General features: G+C 41.1%; 1 protein-coding gene and 1 non-coding gene across 6 annotated transcripts in view; one reads left to right on the forward strand and one right to left on the reverse strand.

The window, feature by feature from the left end:
- The window catches only part of RALGAPB (Ral GTPase activating protein non-catalytic subunit beta), a 117,313-nt gene that overhangs the window by 9,883 nt on the left and 81,258 nt on the right, over positions 1-26,172 (forward strand). For 4 of the 5 annotated variants that reach the window (XM_053573877.1, XM_053573878.1, XM_053573879.1 and 1 more), the window contains exons 2-5: positions 10,623-10,838; positions 15,682-15,884; positions 22,856-23,019; positions 24,845-25,031. In XM_053573877.1, the coding sequence (XP_053429852.1) occupies positions 10,653-10,838; positions 15,682-15,884; positions 22,856-23,019; positions 24,845-25,031 (740 nt within the window). In that variant the 5' untranslated portion in view covers positions 10,623-10,652. Of the gene's footprint in view, positions 1-10,622; positions 10,839-15,681; positions 15,885-22,855; positions 23,020-24,844; positions 25,032-26,172 lie in introns of those variants that run through there. The other variant, XM_053573881.1, reaches the window with a different exon arrangement.
- LOC128574287 (U6 spliceosomal RNA) lies at positions 13,236-13,342 on the reverse strand. The gene has a single exon (XR_008376664.1). It is a non-coding gene; the product is annotated as a U6 spliceosomal RNA (small nuclear RNA).

Raw genomic sequence — 26,172 nt, forward strand, 5'->3', positions numbered from 1 at the left:
GAACCCACTACCTCCAGCATACGGGTCAGCGCCCAAACCTTTGAGCCACAGGCGCTGCCCCGCCCTTAGCTACTCTTGTGTATGTTTTCATGCTTCTATGTAATTTCAATGTTTAATGGCTACGTAATAGTTTATAGTGTTAATATGTCCTAATTATAAAGTCATCCCATTATTGATGAACAGTTAAATTAATTACATCCATGTCCCCATCTAATATATAATACTACAGTGAACATCTTGTTAATTTTGTTTTTTGAATTGTTTTGTAAGGGTAAAAGTAGGTCTTATTATGGGTCACGGCACCTGATGTTACTGCGTCACCTGCTGTATGCCGGCCAAACGTGCATGCTTTCCTGGATAAATGGTTAGGAAAATGGTATATAAGCCTGAGCTGCCTTTAAGCATGCCATTTTATTGACAGGACGAAGTTACAAATAGCCCCATGGCAAGTGGACCAGGTGATCAAGACACAGCAGAGTTGTGTCATGGTGCTGTCCTGAGACGTTGTTGCATATATGGACATCCTCCCCTAGGAGGGCCTGAGCTGTTTGGTGGTTCTGCTTACTGGAAAGTTATGTTTTCTGAGATGTCTTGAGTTTTGTTGCTTTGGACAACTTGAGCTGCAATAGCAAGAGTAGCCTCTTACTGGCCACTGACAAAACTGGGCCCAAGGGAACTCAGCTATGAAATCTATCAGTACACTCTGTCTTTATCCTTTTTTTCCCCCCTAACAGCAACAAAAATGAAACGAAATGAAGTTATAGGACTCCAGGGATGGGTTATAAGCCCAACCCCTTCAGCACAGGTGGGTTGGGTGACTTCCAGGGCAACAGCAGTTATCCATGTTATATGCCTCACTTTCTCTTTCTACTAGAATTGTGCTAATTCAGTTACCCCAACTAGAGTATGTTTTTATCTTAGATCAGAGGCATAAACTGAACTATAGATAAGTTCTTTATTCCCCTACATTGTGGCTTTCTTAAAAATTTGAATTTAGTTGACAGCATTTAAAGAGTAGACTTCACAGAATGTCCAAATTTTCTGTCTCTTGAAACATTGGATTATCTGGCAGTTCTGGGTCTGTGTTCCTTCACAGTGATAGTTGTTTGGGGCTGAGTGGTAGCTGTAAATAGAACTTCTTTTCCTTTCCTTTTCCCTTCCCCTCCCTTTCTTTCCCTTCCCCTTCCCCTTCTCTCCAGGACCCACAGTCTAAATAGAGCTACTTTATGTGAGTCACTATGAAAGTTATGAGCCAGGCTATATTAGGATCTGTTATTTTACTTCCCATAGTAAAGTAAATAGTCTATAGCATCCTTTCTCATTCACCTGTGCAAGTTACACTTTGCAGGGAGGGTGTCATTTGTTTCCATCTGCATGGATTTTATGTTTCTTGATTTTTGGGTATCTCAAAACTTTCATGATGATCCATAGGCAGAGCCTGTGTGCTCTAGTTTGCCACAGATGCCCACCCTACCCACTTTACTTCTTATTACATTTGGTTCCTACATCAGTGGTTTTCAATCTTCTCAGATTTAATACTTGGTAATGACTATATTTTTATCCTGAAATTAACAGACAGTATGTAACCTACTGACTCACAGAATTAAAAAAAAACAGTAAAGCTCTATCAAATGAAAAACATAGATTACTGTCTTTCTAATTAGTATTTCAATAAAAATACTTGCGTACGGATATACTATAGGGCATAATAAAGTAGTCAGGTGCTTTTGTCTGTTTATAAGTTGAGGAGTAAGATAATAATTTGCCATATTTTCCTTTATACATTTTGAAATAAGGGCTAAATGAGTACATATATAGTCCCTGTGATTGTGTTCCTGGCAGCAATGTGTGGTATTTGCAGCTCAGATATCACAGGTGGCATAGTCATTGGTGATGTGATTTTTCTTGACTATTGTAAGGTTCTAAACATAATAAAGCTTAGTCTTGCCTCAAGTTACAAAATTAATTGCATTACTGGAAAATTCAGTGTATTAGAATAGCACAGTATGTTTTGTATTTATGTAAAGTGGAGTTAAAATTTTTAGGCTTAGGCCAGTGAGAAAAGAGTGATTTTTTTGGCAGATGTTCAAAAGTCACAAGAGATGTAGCATAATTGTTCATTGTGTAGGAGTGTCTCATGCGTTTCAGGATGTCTAGATTTCCTGCCTGTCTGTAAATACCAATAGCCCACCCCAATCCTTGTGTTGACAAAAGCACATTCAGGATTAATATTTCCATAGTGCCTCTAGGGGGCAGGTTTTTTTCTCTTGAAAACCATTGCCCTAAGCCAGTGGTTTTCAACCTTCCTAATGCCATGACCCTTTAATACAGTTCCTCATGTTGTGGTGACCCCCAACCATAAAATTATTTTTGTTGCTACTTCATAACTATAATTTTGCTACTGTTATGAATCGTAATGTAAATATCTGATCTGCAGGATGTATTTAGGTGACCCTGTTTGACCCCCAAAGGGGTGGCGACCCACAGGTTGAGAACCACTGCTCTAAGCTCTTGACTGTGTCCTTACCTCTTAGTCACAGTTGGTTTGTATCACTTATTTTGCTGACTCAATAGGTGCGAAATGACACCTTACTTGCTTGCTTTGTGTTTCTTCAAGTTTGTTTCTCTTTTTTATTTTATCTTCGTTGTTTACTTAATATGCCTATAATCATAATGTACTTCTTTGTCTTAATGTTTTTTGTTTCTGTATTTTATTAAAACTTAGCATCTATTTTTTTCTGTTACATACATTTTAATATTTTAATTCAACTTTTTCTTTGTATTATTTTTATACTTTTCTACCTTACATGTCTCTTGAAAGCATTTCTTTTCTTTTCTTTTTTTTTTTTTTGTAGAGACAGAGTCTCACTTTATGGCCCTCTGTAGAGTGCTGTGGCCTCACACAGCTCACAGCAACCTCCAACTCCTGGGCTTCAGCGATTCTCTTGCCTCAGCCTTCTGAGCAGCTGGGACTACAGGCGCCCGCCACAGTGCCTGGCTATTTTTTGGTTGCAGTTTGGCGGGGGCCGGGTTTGAACCCGCCACCCTCAGTATATGGGGCCAGCGCCTTACCGACTGAGCCACAGGTGCCGCCCTATTTTATTTTCTTACATATAATGAATCATTCAAACATTAATATGTTTAGAGAATGAAAACTTCGTTTTGTTGTTGAGGCAGGGTCTTGCTCTGTTGCCCAGCATAGAGTGTGGTGGCATCTTTAGCTCACTATAACCTCAAACTCCTAGGCTCAAGTGCTGCTCCTGCCTCAGCCTCTGGAGTAGCTGTAACAACTACATGTACATGCCACCACACCTAACTAATTTGTCTATTTTTTTCTTTTTTTTTTGGAGAGAAGGGGGTCTTTCTGTGTTGCTCAGGCTAGGCTTGAATTCTTTATAGATAGATAGATAGATAGATAGATAGATAGATAGATAGATTGATTTTCTCCTTTTTTATTGTTTGGGATTCATTGAAGGTACAAAGAATTAGGTTATACTGATTGCATTTGTTAGATGAAGTCCCCCTTATAATTGTGTCTGGGCCCCCAGGTAGGCTGGAATTCTTGGCCTCAAGCTATCCTCCTTCTTTGGCCTCCCAAATTGGTAGGATTACATGTATGAGCTACCATGCCCAGCCTTACAGAAGGACTTAAGAGCTATAACTTTTTTTTTTTTTGAGACAGAGCCTCAAGCTGTCGCCCCGGGTAGAGTGCTGTGGCATCACAGCTCACAGCAACCTCCAACTCCTGGGCTTAAGCCATTCTCTTGCCTCAAATAGCTGGGACTACAGGTGCCTGCCACAACGCCCAGCTATTTTTTGGTGCAGTTATCATTGTTGTTTGGCAGGCCTGGGCTGGATTCAAACCTGCCAGCTCTGGTGTATGTGGCTTATGCCTTAGCCGCTTGAGCTACAGGCATGGAGCATATAACCTGTTTTGATTGGTCTTTCATAGTATTTTTAAAAGACTGATACTTCTCTCTTTACTTCAGAATTGAGAAGAGTTGTAGCTGTTTTTAAAAATACAGATTCTCAAGTTTCAGCCCAGATCTACAGAATTGAGCTTTCTATGGCTTAGGCCTGGGCATCTGCATTTTCAACTAGATTTTCCCCCTACATGATCAAGGTTGTATAATATAATTTGAGAACTAATTTGTTCCCTTTTTGCCATTTCTTTCTTTCTTTATTTAGGTAGAGTCTTACTCTGTGCCCTGGGTAGAGTGCATACTCACAGCAACCTCAAATTCTTGGACTCAGGTCTTGCTTTCCTCAGCCTCCCGAGTAGCTGGGACTATAGGCACCTGCCACAATGCCTGGCTACTTTTCCTATTTTTAGTAGAGATGGGGTCTTGCTCTTGTTCAGGGTAGTTTTGAACTCCTGAGCTCACACTATCCACCTGCCTTGGCCTTCCAAAATGCTAGGATTACAGGTGTGAGCCACTGCCCCTCACCCTTTTTTGCCTTTTAAAGCTTTTTTTCTCTAATTAATGTGCTGTCTAGAACAGACACTAAATATTAATTAAATACTCCTTTAACATTTGGAAACCATTCAATTTTTATTTTTTCTAATAATTAACTTGAACATTTTTCAATTTTTATTTATATGTGACATACAAAATTTTGGATATACTTTAGTGGAATAGAGGAAATATTTTTGATGTCTTCCTTTTTACATTTGGAAAACCTTGTCATTCTCAGACATTTATTCAGTATCCACTGTGTGCCAGGAGGTGAGGTTCCCATTCAAAAAAGGACAGTACTCTTGTGATAAAGATAGAGCTAACGAGTAATCTAATGTGGAGCTTTAACAGCCTGTAAGCTGCACTCAATTGGGAGGAGCTGGTTTGAGAAGTTTAAGAAAAGTTTTACCTGGCACACAGTGGTTATGTAGCACAGTGGTTATGGTGCCAGCCATATACACCGAGGCTGGCAGGTTTGAACCCAGCCCAGGCCAGCTAAACAATAGTGACACTGGCATGGTGGTGGGTGCCTGTAGTCCCAGCTACTTGGGAGGCTAAGGCAAGAGAATTACTTAAGCCCAAGAATTTGAAGTTGCTTTGAGCTGTGAAGCCACAGCACTTGACATAGTGAGACAATATCTCAAAAAAAAAAAAAAAAAAAGAAAAGAAAAGAAAAGTTTTACAAAGAGCTGGGCTTTAGGGCGGCGCCTGTGGCTCAGTCGGTAAGGCGCCGGCCCCATATACCGAGGGTGGCGGGTTCAAACCCGGCCCCGGCCAAACTGCAACCAAAAAATAGCCAGGCGTTGTGGCGGGCGCCTGTAGTCCCAGCTACTCGGGAGGCTGAGGCAAGAGAATCGCTTAAGCCCAGGAGTTGGAGGTTGCTGTGAGCTGTGTGAGGCCACGGCACTCTACCGAGGGCCATAAAGTGAGACTCTGTCTCTACAAAAAAAAAAAAAAAAGAGCTGGGCTTTGAAGGGTGAGTACTTCATAAGGTCAGTCAAGGCAGGAAATGGCAGTTCAGTCAGTGGGAATAACATGGGTGGTAGCATAGGATATGAAAGATTATGTTGGGTTTGAGCAATCATCAGTAGTTCTTTGTGGCTGTAGGTCGGGAATGTTATGGGAAAGTGGCTGTAGAATATGAGGCTGGGAAGATGGTATCAACAATTCCTCTTGGAATTCTAGCAAGGTTTTATTGTTAATTATTTTTTAATTGGGTAAAATAATAAATTATATATAGAAGAATAAATGCCTAAAATAACCAACAAAGTTTGAAAAAGAATAGTGGGAGTGGAGGGAACTTCCTTTCCGGATATTATGACATTCTATAAAGCCACTGAAATTAAAGAAATTAAATCACTATGGTGTTGGTATAGAAATAGACACATAGTTGAACAGAACAGATTTATAAATAGATTTCCAGAATAAATGAGAAATTAATATATGAGAAATTTCAGAGCAGGGGGAAGAGGACTTTTGTTGTTGAGTGACTGTGTCTCACTCTCTTGTCCAGGCTACAGTGCTGTGGCACCAGCCTAGCTCACTGCAATCTCAAACTTCTGTGCTCACGTGATCCTCCTGCCTCAGCCTCCCAAGTAGCTGCCAACTACAGGCACCTACTACCATGCCTGGCTAATTTTCTATTTTTAGCATAGATGGTGTCTCACTTTGCTTAGGTTGGTCTTGAACTGCTAAGCTCAAGCATTCCTCATGCCTTGACCTTCCAGAGTACTGGGATTTACAGGCTTGAGCCACTGTGGCCTTGCCAAAAGCATGTTTTTTTTTGTTTGTTTTTCTTTTTTGAGACAGAGCCTCAAGCTGTCACCCTGGGTAGAGTGCCGTGGCATCACAGCTCACAGTAACCTCCAACTCCTGGGCTCAAGCGATTCTCCTGCCGCCTCCTCCCAAGTAGTTGGGACTACAGGCACCGACCACAATGCCTGGCTATTTTTTGGTTGCAGCCATCATTGTTGTTTGCCGGGCCTGGGCTGGATTCAAACCCACCATCTCAGGTGTGTGTGGCTGGCCCCTTAGCCACTTGAGCCACAGGCGCAGAGCCAAAAGCATGTATTTTTTAAGAGATGATGCTGGCATAATTGACCACACATTTAGAGGAAAATAAAATTGGATCTTTCCTGTACCACTTATAGAAGAAATTTCCAGATGAATATAAAACTTAAATATTTGTTAGTTGTGAAGAATTAAATGATGACCTTACAGGAGAATCTGAGAGACTACATATTAACATTAGGGTTTTCAAATTTTTAAACTAAGATCTATGGTAGAAATGTATTTTACATTGTGATGCAGAACATATGCACATATTACAAATGTTCCCTAGTTTCACAGAACATTCCTACTTTTACTATGTGTGATGTTCTTATATATCCTGTTCCATATAAATAAAAACAGAAATATTACCCACTATATTTCTTATGACGCACAGTTTGAAAAACAATGATAGCACGTATGGGAGGGAGAAACATTGTAAGCTGCACTAAAATCTAGAAGGTATAAAGTGAAAGTAAATATTTGATGAGAACAATTGAAATTTCATTGAGCATAAATAAATAATGTTGATTTCTGGCAGGGGTGGGTGTGGTGAAACGTTGGAAGGGATCTCATCTGTTCCTAACATAAGTGAGAATTGTTAAAGTTTTTTTGAGGACCCAATTTGGTAAAATCTAGTAACATTAAAAATTTATATATTATTTGATCCAGAGTTTCATTGTTAGGAACTTATTTCATAGGAATAAAAAGACCACTGCTTAAAGATATATGAACAAGCATGCTTATTGTGTCATTATTTCCTGGTGACAAGAAAGTGGGGAATGAAGTGAAGAGAAGACAGGTTGAGTAAAGCATGCCACACCCATGTCATGAAATATTATGCAGCCATTTAAAAGAATTTATTAGTTAGAAAGTCATGAGGTACTGCTGAATGAAAAAACAAGATAGAGGCCAGGCGTGGAGGCTCATGTCTGTAATCCTAGCACTCTGGGAGGCTGAGGCGGGTGGATTGCCATGAGCTCAGAGGTTCAAGAACAGCCTGAGCCACAGAGTGAAACCCCCTTCTCTACCAAAAAAAAAAAAAGCCAGTGTTGTGGCGGTGCCTGTAGTCCCAGCTACTTGGGAGGCTGAGGCAGGAGAATCGCTTAACCCCAAGAGTTGGAGGTTGCTGTGAGCTAAGATGCCATGGCACTCTACCTACGGCTACAAAGTGAGACTTTGTCTCAATAAAAAATAAATAAATAAAAGGAAAAAAGAAAATTAAAAAACCTTCAAACTAAGACAATTGAAAGCAAAATTAAAAAAAAAAGAAAACAAGATAAATGTATGCAAACTTAGCTATGCTTGTATATAAATTATTTATCTATTTGTTTCTTTGTTTGTTTATTTACATATTTGAGATAGAGTCTCACTCCGTCACCTTGAGTAGAGTGCTGTGGCATCATAGCTCACAGCAACCTCAAACTCTTTGGGTTCAGTTTTTCTATTTTTAGTAGAGACGAGGTCTTGCTCCTGCTCAAGATGGTCTTAGACTACTGAACACAAATAATCCACCCACCTTGGCCTCCCAGAGTGCCAGGATTACAGGTGTGAGCCACTGCACCCAGCCCACCTCAAAGACATTTCATCTTTAAGGCTGCCCCTTTCATCACATGGAGTATCTATCCAGGGAAGTAATTGTTTGGTTAAAGAATGAAGCCAACCAGAAAGTGAAAGGGGTAAAAAAACACTAAAACGAAACAAAAATTTCTATAGTGTAATATTCATGTGCAGTTATATAAGACTATGTAGTGGGTGTATATTTACTGTATATATACTACATATGCATGCACTATGTGTATATACATGGGGTTATATGTGTGTACGTGTTAATAAAAAAGGATAAAATGTGGTATAGGAGTAAGTTGTCTCCTGATGGTGAGGGCTCCCTATCAGCAGAGCTTTTCCTTTTTTCCCTTCCATTTTTAAGAGTACTTTATTTATAAGAGTTTTTTTTTTTTTTTTTGAGACAGTCTCACTCTTTCGCCCTGGGTAGAGTGCCATGGTGTCATCATAGCTCCTAGTGACCTGAAAATCTTGGGCTCAAGTGATCCTCTTGCCTCAACCTCCCAAGCAGCTGGAACTACAGGCATGGGCCATGATATGAGAGTGCTTATTTCCAAGCACCAAGATATCCTTAGGGGAATCCTTATGGAATATCCATGAGGAAACAGACAGTTTTTGTAGTCAGATGTATCTGTCCTTCCTTTGAGTTGTAGGTACCTTGTTAGATGCTAGTCCATATCTCCTGCCTTCCCATTTTCAGGGAAAGTTCCAAAGGAGGAAGAATAGGTCACAAGATCCGTATAGGGTCACTGAATATCATCTGGGCCCAGAGTTCCTCAGACTGCAAAAGAAGCGGAATAGATTAGGGCCGGGCAAGGTGGTTTTCGCCTGTAACCCTGGCACTATGGGAGGCCAATGCAGGTGGATTGCTTGAGCTCATGAATTCAAGATCAGCCTGAGCCAGAGTGAGACCCTATCTCTAAAAATAGCCAGGCATTATGGCGGGTGCCTGTAGTCCCAGATTCTTGGGAGGCTGAGGCAAGAAAATCACTTGAGCCCAAGAGTTTGAGGTTGCTGTAAGCTGTGATGCTATGGCACTCTACTGAGGGTGACAAAATGAGACTGTTAAAAAAAAAAAAAGAAGAAGCTGAATAGATTGAATAGGATGGGAGAGGAAAAACAGAAGGAAAAGAGAAAGTGTAGATTGCTGTGTATGGAAAGGAGAAAGAAAGATAGTTTGAGACCAGACAGTGAATAGCTTTTACTCTCATGCTAAGGAGTTTGATTTTTTGGGGGGTGGGGCTAGGTTTGAACCCGAAACCTCGGGCATGTGGGACCGGCGCCCTACTCCTTGAGCCACAGGCACCGCCCAGGAGTTTGATTTTTTTCTGTAGGTCCTCAAATGTCATCTCTTGAAAATTAATGTTTAGTGAGCTGGAATGAAGTTTTTCAGGATAAAATTAAAAATACTGGTCTCTTCCCAGTTTGAAGAAAAAGTAACTTAAAGGATAGATTAATTGAACCCATGTATTTTGCTTGAACTGCTGGCTGGGCAAGCAGATTTCAGAACAAGTGGAAAATGGAACTTAACAGAAATGAATTGGAAAGGACCAACCATCCTTGACTCTTTTTATGAGTATGGGATTTATGCTTGTAATATTTATATTGCATTCATACAGGTTTGTTTTGCAAATGAAATTCCTCATTTGTGTGATAGACTTAAATATCATTTCATGGAGAGTGTACAGCATAGGGAGAGGCAGTACATGCTATGGAGAGTGTGTAGCATGAGGCTAGGTAGTACATGCCATGGCTAAGCATAGGCCCTGGAGCCTAACAGATGTGGATTCAAAACCTGGCTCTACCCTGTTAGAAGGTAAGTATGAAGGAAACCCCTCTATGCCTTCATTTTTCATCTATGAAACAATGGTAATGTTACTGAATATTCATAGGGTTGTTATAGTGATTATAGACATAACATGTTTATAATAAATGCTTACTAAGTGGCAGCTCTTAATATGTTTTCTAAAGAGCATTGTGACTTCTCAGTGTTCCATTAGAGGAAGTTTGAGCACCACTGTTGTGGTGAATAAAATCTTCTCAAGGAATTTTTTAAGTCCGATTTGAGGGCATTGCTGAGAAATTGAAGAGATATGCTTCTAACACATAGTAGGTACTTGGAAACTGTTGACTTCATGGAAAACTTGGATCCTAGGGCTTTGTCTCCCCTTCCTACTTAGGGCACTCTATTCTGTATCTGTCCTTCCTGTCTTTCATGTTTTTCTTTCCTGGAACAGAGTACCCTTACACTGTGAGTATCTAACATCTGGTCATTTTATTCCTTTACACAATAGCCATCTTCCCAGCTCTGCTCCAGAGCTTGTGAGGGCTCTTTTGGGGAGTCTCAGAGAGCTGTTTCTCAGAGTCTGCCTTCCTATCTAATCTCACCCTAAGGTTTTTGAACATTTCCACAATGTTGTTTTTTTTTTCCTGTCTTCTAGAGGTAATATCTTGATAGTTTTATCTTGCCATCTAGAGTAAATGTGCATCATACTCATTTTTATTAATTTGCAGTATAATTTGACATACATTTCTGTTTTATCTTTTCAGGTGCCATTTGGATAGTACTTTAGCGGCACAATGTACTCTGAGTGGAGGTCACTGCATTTGGTGATTCAGAATGATCAGGGCCATACCAGTGTGCTGCACAGCTATCCAGAGAGTGTCGGGCGAGAGGTGGCAAATGCTGTGGTCCGTCCTCTTGGGCAGGCATTAGGTACCCCTTCAGTGGCTGGCAGTGAGAGTTTGTTAAAAACTGACAAAGAAGTAAGTGTTTCTTCATTTCATTCTACTGTATGAAAATGTGCATTTGTTAAGAATTTATCAATGTTGACTTTTTAAATGGATTTCTGCCATTGTAGTGCATCTTCTCAATTTTGATCTATTTGGGTTGAGGGTACAGACTCAGAGTTTGTGGGGGGGTTATAGGAATGGGTTGTATACCGTTTTGCTGTTGGGACTTCTTACCAGCCATGCCCAGTTCTCCACTTGAGCTCAGTGTCTAGTCAGAGACTTTAGTGTCAGGCCCTTTCCCCTAAGCTCTAGGCAGTCTTCTGATTTCCAATAGAGGTGTGTTTGGAAGGCCTCATTCCTATCTCAAGATGGCTTCTGTCTCAAGGCCTATTTTATATCAAGTCTTTACACATATTAACTGAACTTCAGTTCTCCCATGTCCCTGTCCCTGCCTACCCTTGCCTGGTTTCCAGGTTTCAGAGTGTTGCAGAGCATCTAAGCTCTTTTGGCTATGAGCCCAGGTGGTTGGGATTGTGTTTACTATTCTAAAGGCAGGGGCTTTTGGACCTGTGTTGGAATTGGTCCTTTGTTTGGGGATCCAGGGGCCTAGGCTGCAGTTAAGTTGCCAGTGAGCAGTCATGAAAGACTCCTGAGAATGAGGTGATACAGGAACTTTCTAGTATGAGTTTTGGCTAAGATGTAGGATTACAACTGTGTTGAAGAAGCTTATGCAGCCTTCAGGTTTCATGTTTACTAAGACCTGTACCCTATTTCTCAGACCCTTGTTTTTTCTCTTTACTTTTTGGGTTCTTATCAAGGTGAGATTAGACTTAGATATAAGGTAATGTTCCTCCCTCAGGGTCACTGAAGGGTGAAGGCCCTCAGTCTGAGGAGCATTTTCCTCTTTTTGGAGAACCCTAGACTTTCCCCTGAGGACCAGCACTGGCCTTGGTGCTCACCTCTTGGTGTGCCTGTAATCACTTGCCTTCTCCTGGGGAGAGATGGCACGTGGGTAGACTGAGGTCTTCGGGTGCTGCACTTGTTTATTCTTCTTTCCAACCCTCAAGAGTATATGAGAGAATAATCCTCGAATTTGGTGTTCTCTAAAATTATAAAATTAAGCTACTGTGTGAAGATATCACCAAAGACATCTTCTTTATCTTTCATCTGATAATTAGGGGCCTGCACCTTCTTTTAAAATACCTTCTCTTGTGTGGTTAAATCCAGCTACCCCCTTCTCCAAATTTGTCACAGCTTCACTCTGCTGTTACAGACTTTAACATTTATTAGCCTTAAACCTAAAGGTATTTTCTACCTTTAGCCTCTGTAGTTGTTTTTGAGCTTGACAAATTTAGTACATGTATTTATGTTTTTAGATTCGACTTTGGTTTTAAACTATTGAAGTCTTTTTTTTTGTAGAGACAGAGTCTCACTTTATGGCCCTCGGTAGAGTGCCGTGGCCTCACATAGCTCACAGCAACCTCCAACTCCTGGGCTTAAGAGATTCTCTTGCCTCAGCCTCCCAAGTAGCTGGGACTACAGGTGCCTGCCGCAACGCCCGGCTATTTTTTGGTTGCAGTTTGGCCGGGGCTGGGTTTGAACCCACCACCCTCGGTATATGGGGCCGGCGCCTTACCGACTGAGCCACAGGCCCAGTCTTTTTTTTTTTTTTTTATTGTTAAATCATAGCTGTGTACATTAGTGCAATCAAGGGGTATAATGTGCTGGTTTCATATACAATCTGAAATATTCTCATCAAACTGTTCAATGTAGCCTTCATGGCATTTTCTTAATTATTGTATGTAGACATTTGTTATTGAAGTCTTTTTTTTTTTTCTTCTTTTTTTTTGTGACAGAGTCTGTTGCCCTGGATAGAGTGCCATGGTATCTTCACAGCTCACAGCAACCTCAAACTCTTGGGCTTGAGCAGTCCTCTTGCTGCAGCCTCTTGAGTAGCTGGGACAGTGCTGGGCTAGTTTTTCTATTTTCAGAAGAGATGGGCTCTTGCTCTTGCTCAGGCTGGCCTTAGACTCCTGCGGGCAAGGGATCCACCCACTTTAACCTCCCAGATGCTAGGATTACAGGCCTGAGCCACCACACCTAGCCCTGTTGAAGTCTTTTTGAATCCTGAATTTTTACCCAACAGGTTTGCCATCCATTTTATTGATTGATTGATTGATTGATTGAGACAGAATCTCACTATGTTGCCCCAGGGTAGAGTGCCGTGGTGTCACAGCTTACAGCAACCTCAAACTCTTGGGCTTAAGCGATTCTCTTGCCTCAGCCTCCCAAGTGGCTGGAACTACAGGCGCCCGCCACAATGCCTGGCTATTTTTTGGTTGTAGTTGTCATTGTTGTTTAGCAGGCCCAGGCTGGATTCGAACCCACCAGCTCTTGAGCTACAGGCGCCGAGCCTATTTATTTCTTCTTAAAAATGTGGAACACTTCACGAATTTGCGTGTCATCCTTGTGCAGGGGCCATGCTAGTCTTCTCTGTATCATTCCAATTTTAGTCTATGTGCTGCCTAGGCAAGCACTTGCCATCCTTTTTAGTTTTATAGTATCTACAGATGATTATGGTGTATTTTTCTTTTTTTTTTTTTATTGTTGGGGACTCATTGAGGGTACAGTAAGCCAGGTTACACTGATAGCAATTGTTAGGTAAAGTCCTGCTTGCAATCATGTCTTGCCCCCTTTCTTTTCTTTTAAGTTAAAATCTTGGCTTAATCCTAGCACTTTGGGAGGCCAAGGCAAGAGGATCTCTTGAGCCCAGGAGTTTGGGATTGCAGTGAGCTATGATGATGCCACCACATGTAGCCCAGCTAACAGAGCAAGACTTTGTCTCAAAAAAAAAAAAAAAAAAAATCTTAATAGGGCCTTTAGCATTGCCACTGGGCACCTTTTTCCAAAATGATCTTGGTACATTAATCCACTGTTACTTTGTCATGCAGTACTTTGACTTAAATCCAGCCATTCTGCTGTTCACTGGGCCATATGTCTCCATCTTGTCCACAAAGATATCCTGCCTTTGTCCAGATTGCTTGCTAAAGCCCAGATACCCCTTTGCGAGGGAAGTCATTAATGGCATAGTGAGAATAGCTTCATGTTTCTAGCTTCCTCATTGGAAGACCAGGGTTCCCGTTTTCAGCTCTACCTTATATAAACCACTGACTTGGGCTAAATTGCTTAATCCTGCTAAACTTCAGTTTTCTTATGTATAAAGTAAGTACTCTATAGTTTGCCCTTTTTACATAGGGTTATTGTAATAGATGATATTTATGAAAGTGCTTTGTAAACTGTATATACAGTTGTCAGCTCTCTTAATAGTAACCCTATTAATAAAGGAATGAAGCTTGTCCGGCATGATTTGATTTTTCAGCAAGCTGGTTCTCAGGGATTATGCTTCTGTTTTATAAGGGTTCATTGATCATCTGCTTAGAAATTTGTCTAAAATTTTTGTCTGGAATTTACTTAAACTTTCCAGTCCACAGTGTCTGGAATGTAGTTTCATCTTTTGTAAATTGGGCTGTTTCTACTTCATCATAGTACTGTATTCTTTACTACTACAGGCGGAAGTTTAGCAGTCTCTGTGGGATTCAGATGGGTCAGGAGGCTGGAACTCCTTTAGTGTAGCTAAGTGCCTTGTTAAGATCTTATCTAGCATTTCTCTAATATATAGAGATGATGAACATTTTTTCATGTGTTTGTTAGCCATTCGTCTGTCATCTTTAGAGAAAGTTCTATTTATGTCTCTTGCCCATTGATATATGGGATTGTTGGCTTTTTTCATGTGGATTAATTTGAGTTCTCTATAGATCCTAGTTATCAAGCTTTTGTCTGATTGAAAATATGCAAATATCCTTTCCCATTGTGTAGGTTGTCTCTTTGCTTTGGTTATTGCCTAAATGCCCACCAACCCAGGAATGGATTAACAAGCTGTGGTATATGTATACCATGGAATACTATGCAGCCATTAAAAAAATGGAGACTTTACATCCTTCGTATTAACCTGGATGGAAGTGGAAGACATTATTCTTAGTAAAGCATCACAAGAATGGAGAAGGATGAATCTTATGTACTCAATTTTGATATGAGGACAATTAATGACAATTAAGGTTATGGGGGGGGAAGCAGAAAGAGGGACGGAGGGAGGGGGGTGGGGCCTTGGTGTGTGTCACACTTTATGGAGGCAAGACATGATTGCAAGAGGGACTTTACCTAACAATTGCAATCAGTGTAACCTGGCTTATTGTACCCTCAATGAATCCCCAACAATAAAAAAAAAAAAAAAAAAGATCTTATCTAGCGTCAGTCCCTTCTTACCTGTGTTTATTCTTGATTTTAAGTATTATTTTCTTTGGCAGGGAAAACAAGTGTAAAGTAAGAGTTAAACAGTTTATCTTCCTTCCTATTGTTTATTTCTGTTGCATAACATGGAGATGGAATGTAACTGAATTTATTATGTATTTTACTTCCTAAATGACACACATACCCATATACAAATTAAATGGAGAAAACAATCTGAACTTTTCTGTTTTTGCCCCTCTAATCTCTATGGAAAATTGAAATGACTCTTTACTTTTTACTTCACAGAGCAAATAATACAATGTCTAAGGGGTAAAAGCCAACCTAGGCTTTGTATTTAAAAATAAGTAATTTATCGTCTTCTTAGATGTTTTGCTTGGGAAATGTTGTATGAGTCTGGTTGACATGTGAAAAGTGCATCCTCTAGAATAAATTTGACATGTATGTTGAGATGAATATACTGTCAATTTAGAGGTTTTTGATAATAAAAGAGGTTAACATTTTAAATCAGTCTACTGAGCTATAGATAGGAATGTGTAATAATTCTCTATGGATGTTTTATTTTGTTTAGGTAAAATGGACTATGGAAGTAATTTGCTATGGACTGACTCTTCCGTTGGATGGAGAGACTGTAAAATACTGTGTTGATGTATACACAGACTGGATTATGGCGTTAGTGTTGCCGAAAGATTCTATTCCATTGCCAGTTATTAAAGAACCTAATCTATATGTTCAAAGTATACTAAAACACCTGCAAAATCTTTTTGTACCAAGGTAAGCTATACCTATCTGGCCCATTATTAGGATCATAGCAAAATATTCATATGTTAGTGTTTTATATCTGATCTCATTGTTAGTCTTAACAGAGACTTTACTCATTCAATTACCGAGTGTATTAATATGAATGATAGGAGAGATGGGCTTATATAATTGTATACTAAGAGTTTTTAATAAGTGTATGTTCTTTTTTTTTTTGAGACAGAACCTCACTTTGTTACCCTTGGTAGAGTGCTGTGGTGTCATAGTTCGCAGCAACCTTAACTCTTGAACTCAAGTGATCCTCTTGCTTCAGTCTTTCATTTTTAGTAGAGATGGAGTTTTGTGCTTGCTCAGGCTGGTCTCGACTTGAACTCCTGAGCTCAGGCTATCCACCCACCTTGGCTTCCCAGAGTTCTAGGATTATAGGCATGAGCCACCATGCCTGGCCCTATATGTTCATTTTATAGGCATTTTTTTTTTTTTTTTTTTTGCAGTTTTTGGCTGCAGTTTTTGAACCCGCCACCTCCAGCATATGGGGCCAGCACCCTACTCCTTGAGCCACAGGCACCACCCTTTTTTTTTTTTTTTTTTTTGTAGAGACAGAGTCTCACTTTATGGCCCTCGGTAGAGTGCCGTGGCCTCACACAGCTCACAGCAACCTCCAACTCCTGGGCTTAGGCGATTCTCTTGCCTTAGCCTCCCGAGTAGCTGGGACTACAGGTGCCCGCCACAACGCCTGGCTATTTTTTGGTTGCAGTTTGGCCGGGGCTGGGTTTGAACTCGCCACCCTCTATATATGGGGCCGGCACCTTACCGACTGAGCCACAGGCGCTGCCCCCCCCCCTTTTTTTTTTTTGAAACAGAGCCTCAAGCTGTTGCCCTTGGTAGAGTGCAGTGGCATCGTAGCTCACAGCAACCTCCAACTCCTGGGCTCAAGTGATTCTTCTGCCTCCGCCTCCCAAGTAGCTGGGACTACAGGCATCCGCCACAATGCCCAGCTATTTTTTGGTTGCAGCTGTCATTGTTGTTTGGTAGGCCCAGGCTGGATTCAAACCCACCAGCTCAGGTATATGTGACTGATGCCTTAGCCGCTTGAGCCACAGGCGCCGAGCCCATTTTATAGGCTTTTGTGTTAGCTTCTACAGTCTGATAGCTGTTAGATATTAAAATACTGTAACATCTTTTCCTTCTCAAAAAAGCATACTTTCGCCTATCATAATTTTTGCCTTAAGCAAAAGGCAACTAAGCCTTCTACCTTAAAATGAATCTTTCTCGTAAGAGAATGAAGACATTTGAAATTGTTATAAATTTATAGTAAGCCAAAAGAGTGCTCTTAATGGATTGTTACTGATTTTATTTCCTTCTTCTGAGGCAGGGGCCTTAATATAATAATGTAAGATTATCTGTCTTATTTGTGCTTAAATTTTATTTTCTGATTGTAAAAGAACTACATGTCATTGTAAAGATTTTGGGAAATATAGAAAAGAATGGGCTGGGTGCAGTGGCTTATACCTGTAATCCTATCACTCTGAGAAGCTGAGATGGGAGGATCACTTGAGCTGAGGAGTTTGAGACTAGCCTGAGCAAGAACAAGACCCTATCCCTTCTAAAAGCAGAAAAATTGCTGAGTTTGGTGGTGGACTGAAGCAAGAGGATTGCTTGAGCTCAGAAGTTTGAGGTTGTTGTGAGCAAGGCTGATGCCAGGGCAACGGAGCAAGATTCTGTCTCAAGAAAAAAAAAGGGTAGCCAAGAAAGCATTAGTTCTCTACCTGTTTGTGAAGATCTGTTTTTAGCCATGTTTTATGCCTGTGAAAGGGTCAGTGGGACTTGTCTCCTTTTGGAAAAGTTCTCATTTTGGTCTGTCAGATGGGGAGGGATCTTGAAAACTAGCTCTAAATTTTAACTTCCTAAATATAGAAGGAAAATGGCTTTAGAAACTGAATGAAAAAAAAGAAATCTCCATTAAGAAGTCTGTTTATTGGTTTAGGTGTAAACAACTTACCTTGCATGAAATGCCTGCTATAATTTTGCCCCTAACGAGTCTAGATTCTGCTAATTCTGCATGAGCCTTGTTCTTTAGTCAGACTCATAAATTAAACATTTTGCTAGGACTGACTTCTTGAAGATCTTTCCCATCATCGTCTGTCTTCCCTTTTCTCCATCTCCTCATTATCCACAGCTCAGTATTATTAGTTCATCTTAAATTCTGCCTTGCAAGAAGTCTTACCTGACCACCCACCCAGACCCACAGTGATCACACCTTCTCTGAACCTGTATGGGACTTCCTGTATCACTTTTGTATCTCTTACTGTTTTATTGCTTATCTTTTAACATGTCTTCAAGCCAGGCACCGTGGTTCATGCCTGTAGTCCTAGCACTTTGGGATGCCTAGGCTAGTAGATGGCTTGAGCTTAGGAGTTTGAGACCAGCCTGAGCAAGAGTGAGACACCCCGTTTCTGCTAAAAATTGAACAACCAGCCGGGCATGGTGGCGGGCACCTGTAGTCCCAGTTACTTGGGAGGCTGAGGCAAGAAGATTGCTCAGGCCTGGGAGTTTGAGGTTGCTATGAGCTGTGACGCCACGGCACTCTACCAGGGCAGCAGAGTGAGACTGTCTTAAAAAACAAACAAAAAAAATGTTTCCTTTCCCCATCTAACCAACTTGAAAGCAGATACTGGGTTTCCATAGTACCTAGTACAGTACTGGTATTATTGAAGATGGGAATTAAGTGCTTGTTGCTTGTATTTATTGATTTCAAATAGAAATAATAGGAAATGTTTGGCAGTATTAGCATGTCGTTTATAGGTAAGCAAGTTCTTTTGTAATGGTATAATAGCTTTAAAGCTTTCTGTTATCCCATTTAGGAGACTAATTTGTAGGGTTTTTTTTCTTTTTGCTTAGGACAGTCTTATGAGTGGTATGGTCACTGTGTCTCTTTTCCCATTGTACCCGTGGGGCCTGTGGCTCTAAGGAGTAGGGCGCTGGCCCCATATACTAGAGGTGGTGGGTTCAAACCCAGCCCCGGTCAAAAACTACAAAGAAAAAAAAGAAAAAAAAACCTAATGGCCTTTGAGTTAACTAGGCTTTTGCTTTTACTTTTAGCTTTTGCAAAACATGACTACCATATAAATTGTTTGTTTTACTCTTTGATAATTAGCTTATTTTCTCCAAAGCATATATTCATATGGGTTAGTAAATTTTGAGAGGGTATAGAACTGAGAATTAGAGTTCTCTTCTTGCCCAGTAATGTCTTAAGAAGATTTGCCGAATATTTTCTTTTCCTTTTTTCTTTTTTAAGAGACAGAGTCTCACTTTATGACCCGTGGTACAGTGCCATGGCATCATAGCTCACAGCAACCTCCCAACTCCTGGGTTTTAGGCGATTCTCTTGCCTCAGCTTCCGGAGTAGTTGGGACTACAGGTGCCTGCCACAACACCTGGCTATTTTTTTTGTTGTTGTTGCAGTTTGGCTGGAGCTGGGTTTGAACCCACCACCCTCAGTATATGGGGCTGGCGCCCTACTCACTAAGCCACGGGTGCCACCCTGCTGAATATTTTCAATGTTAAGTAGTGGTGTTATGACTCCAGTTATTTGAAATTGCAGTTACTCATTTGATTCAACTAAGTTTTAGTTGTTTTATAAGAACTAATGCTCAAAATAGAGGGAACTGCCTTTACCATTTTGCTAGAGATTAAGTCAGAGTAGATGTAACCTTTTTCTTTTTTCTTTTCTTTTCTTTTTTTTTTTTTGTGTTTGTTTTGTAGAGACAGAGTCTCACTGTACTGCCCTCAGGTAGAGTGCCGTGATGTCACACGGCTCACAGCAACCTCTAACTCTTGGGCTTATGCAATTCTCTTGCCTCAGCCTCCCGAGTAGCTGGGACTACAGGCGCCCGCCACAACACCTGGCTATTTTTTTGTTGCAGTTTGGCCAGGGCTGGGTTTGAAACCGCCACCCTCAGCATATGGGGCCCGTGCCCTACTCACTGAGCCACAGGCGCCGCCCTCTTTTTTCTTTTCTTTTCTTTTTTTTTTTTTTTTTTAGAGGCAGAGTCTCATTTTGTCACCCTTGGTAGAGTTCCGTGGTGTCACAGCTCCTCCAGCTCTTGGGCTTAGGTGATTCTCTTGCCTCAGCCTCCTGAGTAGCTAGGATTACAGGCGCCCACCTCAATGCCTGGCTATCTTTGTTGTTGTTGTTGCAGTTTGGCCCAGGGCCAGGTTCAAACCTGCCACCCTTGGTATATGTGGCCGGCACCCTACTCACTGAGCCATAGGCACTGCCCAGATGTAACCTTTTTCTTTTGCCCATCAGTTTAATATTTTTCATAATTGAGTGAATAGTAAACCATTTTTTTTTTTTTTTTTTTTGTAGAGACAGTCTCACTTTATGGCTCTGGGTAGAGTGCCGTGGCATCACACAGCTCACAGCAACCTCTAACTCCTGGGCTTAAGCGATTCTCTTGCCTCAGTCTCCCGAGTAGCTGGGACTACAGGCGCCCGCCACAACGCCCGGCTATTGTTTTGGTTGCAATTCAGCCGGGGCCGGGTTTGAACCTGCCACCCTCGGTATATGGGGCCGGCGCCTTACCGACTGAGCCACAGGCGCCGCCCAGTAAACCATTTTTTTAAATTAAGATTTTAATTGTTCAAATATGTAGTACTTGGAAAAATATATTGTTCTAAATCAGCAATTGGCAAACTTTTTATGTAAAGAGCCAGATAGTTAGTATTTTGGGCTTTATGGGTGATATGGTGTCACAGTTACTCAACTCTGCTGGTATGGCATCAGAGCAGCCAGCTATAGACAGTATGTAAATGAATGAACGTGACTATGTTCCAGTAAAACTTTACTTACAAAGATGGCAGGCCAGACTTGACATATTGGCCATAGTTCATCAGCCTTTGTTTTAAAGTAGTTTTTCTAAAGATCACAAGTTACTCTTTAAAAAATTGGGGGAAGGGGCGGCGCCTGTGGCTCAGTGAGTAGGGTGCCAGCCCCATATGCCGAGGGTGGTGGGTTCAAACCCAGCCCCGGCCAAACTGCAACAAAGAAATAGCCGGGCATTGTGGCGGGCGCCTGTAGTCCCAGCTGCTCGGGAGGCTGAGGCAGGAGAATCGCCTAAGCCCAGGAGTTGGAGGTTGCTGTGAGCCATGTGACGCCACGGTACTCTACCGAGGGCAATAAAGTGAAACTCTGTCTCTACAAAAAAAAAAAAAAATTGGGGGGAAAGGAAAATCTCTGGTGTTTAGACTTTTCCTGTTTATTTTTATGTAAAGGTTACCTTATTTCTCTTAGCTTTAGAAACTTGGACCCTGCTCCTGAATTTAGGCCTTCTGAGTGAGGAGGATCCTCAGCACCCAAGGAGCAGGTATTTCCTTTCCTGCCCCTGGGCAGGTACCTGGAAATTGTGGGTAGGCTTAGGTTACCATGTGGAAGCAAACAGTGTTACTGCCAGCTTGGAAGAATGTCAGTTCCAGAGCCACTAATGGTATTTTTATTTTTTTCTGGGCTTTCTCTTATATGGTTAGTTGAAGTTTGGGGCTAGTATATAGCTTATTTTCTTTCAAGTAAATCAGAGCAACAGACAGTTTTATGTGGACTAGATTCACTTTTAACTAAATGTATAACATGTTGCTGTTCTTGAAGGTGCTTGGCTTTTCCTAGGCAATTATTTCATCATTTTACTTTAGGTCTGACTTCTTTAGGGAAAGCTTTAGTAGTGTCATTTACTTGCAACTCTAGGGTAAGTGTCCAGTTTTCTGGATCATAGCCTAGAATCTGAGAATCTCTATTCTAAGGTTGGGGTGAGGGTTCTAAGGTCAATCTCTTCATTTTCTGGAATTTCTTGAGAAGGCTCTAAGACTCCTTACCTTGATTTAGGCAGGTTTCTATTAGTTGTGACAAATTACAATGTATAGAAACTTGGCTTAAAGATTTATTTTAATAACACTGGGTACTTGTCTGAGGTTTCACCTAAGAAGTCTGGAGGCCATCTCACCATTTGCTAATACAGTGAGTTTTCCACTATTCTCAAAATTGTCGGTGGTTCATTTTATCTTCCTCTTCAATCCTAGCCAGAATGCTTTGATCTGTTTGATAGACTGTCCTTCTTTATGAGATTTCCCTTTGAAAAAAAAATGGTCTTGTAGACTAAAGAGAGTTTTGAAATGAGCAGGGGTGTCCAGCTGTGGCCCACGGCTGGCTTTGAATGCTTATCTAAGAGTTTGTCTTGGGCCACATATTAAATGCACAAACACTAATGAAAACTGATGAACAAAAAAGGTCCATGCATAATTTTTGTGATACCTACCATCACAGATAAGCAGTCATATCCAGCCATGGGCTGTGCTTGGACATCCCTGTGGGTATCTCTGAAACCTTCGGAGCACAATATTTTTGGTTACATTGATTTTTTTATTAGAGCAGCAGAGGGAGATACTCATTTCTGAGGCAATACCTACCTGCCTCTTCAATCTTGGGGACTTGTTAGGCTATTCCATTGGGCCAGTAGGCTCTTCTTTAGCAGAATTCGCTTTGGGGAAATGTGAGCATTGTGAAATCACATGCAGAATTCTTGTGAATGTATGTTTAACAAAACTTCAAAAGAAGGCTATTCAAATTCAGAGCAGGTGGAGTAGCTGTATGTGTTTACTCATTCATTCAGCAGACACCTATTGAGTGCCTGCTATTATATGTTTTAGACATTTTAGAAATAGAAACTCCAAAAGTGAAGTTCACGTTCTAGTATTCCTTCCTTTCTCTCAGAAGCTTTCCACATTCTCAGGAATGCTAGGTTGACATCTGAGAGTGCCAAACTGTACAATAGGGAAGAAGTAGCTATAGAGTGAAGTGGGTGTGCCTCTTTGCTGACTGTTAGGGAACATCTCAGACCACTGCTTGCTGCATCCCTAAATCACCTGTCTTTAAGCTGTTGCTATCTCTTCTCCAGGTTTGTTAGTGATATCTTTCTATCTGTCTTCTTCAGGCAGGAACAGGGTTCCAGTCAGATCCGACTATGCTTACAGGTCCTGAGAGCCATTCAGAAACTGGCCCGTGAGTCATCTATCATGGCCCGAGAAACCTGGGAAGTCTTACTGTTGTTTCTTCTGCAGATTAATGACATACTTCTGGCCCCACCAACTGTTCAAGGTTTGTTTATTTTTCTAATTTATTTCTGAGCTTCAAATACGATTCATCTTCCAACTCAATGATAGAGTCATTGGGGAATTTAAGATTTGGCACGACAGTTTACAAGCCAAGGTTAATAATTTTTAGAATGCAAACCCTCAAAAGCGCAATATAACTACAGTACCAATGAACTTATTTTACCTTTAAGTAAAATTTACCTTAAGTTAATTTGTTATGATTTTGTTAATGTAGGGAGGGGCTGAGTGAATTATGCATATTTGATAATGACAGGATGCATATTTAGTATATTAGGATAGAGCCTGTATAAGAAACAACTAATTAAATTAGAGCCTATGGATAATGTACCTCATTATAAAGTAGTCATCAAAGTAGGATCTGAAAACTTGATAGTGATGGGAAGTATTTCAGCAAAACAAGTCCACTCTAAAGTCTTTATGTGGTCTATTTGGAAATATACCAATGTATCATTCATTAGCTAGTCATTAAAAAGCTTTCAGTTTTATATAAGAAACCCTGCTTTGTGTGTTATAGCACAGTGTACAGGAGCTGTAGATTGATCATCTAGTTCTAAGTTCTCTTGTTGCTTATTCATCTGTATACTCTCTCTACTGACACTCTTGCTGAGTGTGCTTGTACTCTCATACAGATGCAGTGTCGAGAATTTTAGTGTAGGTAGGAACCCCATAATAGGAGTAGTCTGTCTGGTTTTGACAGTAGCTGGCCATTGATTAATTGGCTCTTTGCTACTCACTCCTCATTCCAGGGATCTCAGCAGCATGAGGCAGGCAGTTCATCCCCTTCTTGAGCTCTTTGTTGTTGAAACTTTGGTTGTGCTTATTTGAAACACATGTCCTTATAACTTTTCCTACTAGTTCCAACTTCGCCTTCTGGAGCTATGGGGTTAAAGACCACTGCTGTTGTTCCTCCTGGTTCCAGGGCTTGTAACAGAGGAATGGCTCTGTTTTCATGGTTAAGCCTTTGTCCTGCCCAGCACCAGTCTGTCTGCTCCTGTATTTGTCTCTGTCTTTCCCTTGAAGGGTGGCTTTTAAACACCTGGAGCATTTTATGGCAAAGTTTGGTGGTAGAAAGACCTGGATGTTTGTTTTGCTTCCTACTGGCTGCGTGAACTTGCCTATCCTGCAGAATTATGTGAGGATTATGTGAGGTCATATGTATGAACTACTTGGCACAGAAAATAGTCATTCACAGGCATCACAGGCACTCATCCTTTTCCTTCTCTCCTGGTTGCCTCTGCCCTCTTGCTTGGAAGTTGAATATCTTCAGTAAAAACTGAGCAGGGGCGGTGCCTGTGGCTCAGTGGGTAGGGCGCTGGCCCCATATACGGAGGGTAGTGGGTTCAAACCCAGCCCCAGCCAAACTGCAACAAAAAAATAGCCGAGTGTTGTGGCTTGCACCTGTAGTCCCAGCTACTCGGGAGGCTGAAGCAAGAGAATCGCCTAAGCCCAGGAGTTGGAGGTTGCTATGAGCTGTGTGATGCCACAGCACTCTACCTAGGGCGATAAAATGAGACTCTGTCTCAACAACAACAACAAAAAAATACTCTGGTTTCTCTTCAGATCACACAAAAACTGAGCAGGACCATTTGAAAACTTTCAAAGTAATAATTTGTTTATGTATCCATGATTTTCTTCACAGGATCTCCTAAGAATCACTTTTCATTTTTACTATTAAGTGATTATTTGAAAGTCAAAACTTAACATTGCAGTTATTTTAATTTTTTCTACCTCTTGTAACTCTTCGGTGAATTAAAGATTCTATTTTAAAAATAAGTTTACCAAAGATATGTTTTCTTTTTATTGGAAAGGTGGCATTGCTGAGAATCTAGCAGAGAAGTTGATTGGTGTTCTCTTTGAGGTGTGGTTACTAGCGTGTACTCGGTGCTTCCCAACACCTCCTTACTGGAAAACAGCCAAGGAAATGGTGGCTAACTGGAGGCACCACCCGGCAGTTGTGGAGCAGTGGAGCAAGGTCATCTGTGCTCTCACTTCCAGGTAGGTTGTCATCATTGACTTGCCTTCCTTCACCTGACTAACCTTAAGAACTTTTCCCTGGTTTTGTGTCTTTCTGGGATTCATGGAAGATATTATTAAAAAACCTGGGTCTGTTATTACTATACTTTAGATATAGAATTGAGCTACTTTTAAAAAGTAGAGAAACACGCCAGGGTGGCTTATGCCTGTAATTCTAGCACTCTGGGAGGCCAAGGCAGGTGGATTGCTTGAGCTTTTAAGTTTGAGACCACCCTGAGCAAGAATGAGACCCTGTCTCTACTAAAAATAGTAAAACTATGTGGGTGTTTTGGTGGGCAACTGTGGTCCCAGCTACATGGGAGACTGAGGCAAGAGGATCACTAGAGCCCAAGAGTTGGAGGCTCCTGTCAGCTGTGATGCCATAGCACTCTAACCAGGGCAACAGAGTAAGACTCAGTCTGAACAGCAAACAAAACAAACAACAACAACAAAAAAAAAACAGTGAAAAAAATAATAAAAAATAGATGAAACAGTTTGGCTAATGCCTTGTCTAAAACCTTTCAGAATAATCAAGTTTTTTGTTTTTTTTTTGTAGAGGCAGAGTCTCACTTTATTGCCCTCGGTAGAGTGCGTGGTGTCACACAGCTCACAGCAACCTCCAACTCCTGGGCCTAGGCGATTCTCTTGCCTCAGCCTCCCGAGTAGCTGGGACTACAGGCATCCACCACAACACCTGGCTATATAATCAAGTGTTTTTGAGAAGCAAATTCTAGGGCGGCGCCTGTGGCTCAGTCAGTAAGGCGCCGGCCCCATATACCGAGGGTGGCGAGTTCAAACCCAGCCCCGGCTGAACTGCAATCAAAAAAAAAAAAAAAATAGCTGGGCGTTGTGGTGGGCGCCTGTAGTCCCAGCTACTTGGGAGGCTGAGGCAAGAGAATCGCTTAAGCCCAGGAGTTGGAGGTTGCTGTGAGCCGTGTGATGCCACGGCACTCTACCGAGGGCCATAAAGTGAGACTCTGTCTCTACAAAAAAAAAAAAAAAAACCAAAACAAAAAAAAACAAACAACAACAAAAAAAAAAAAAACGAAGAGAAGCAAATTCTACACCCTACCACCCCCAAATCTCACTTTTACTCTTGATTGTTGAAATAGGCATGATCATT

This window comes from Nycticebus coucang, chromosome 21 (genome assembly GCF_027406575.1).
Source record: "Nycticebus coucang isolate mNycCou1 chromosome 21, mNycCou1.pri, whole genome shotgun sequence".
Classification (NCBI taxonomy): domain Eukaryota; kingdom Metazoa; phylum Chordata; class Mammalia; order Primates; family Lorisidae; genus Nycticebus; species Nycticebus coucang.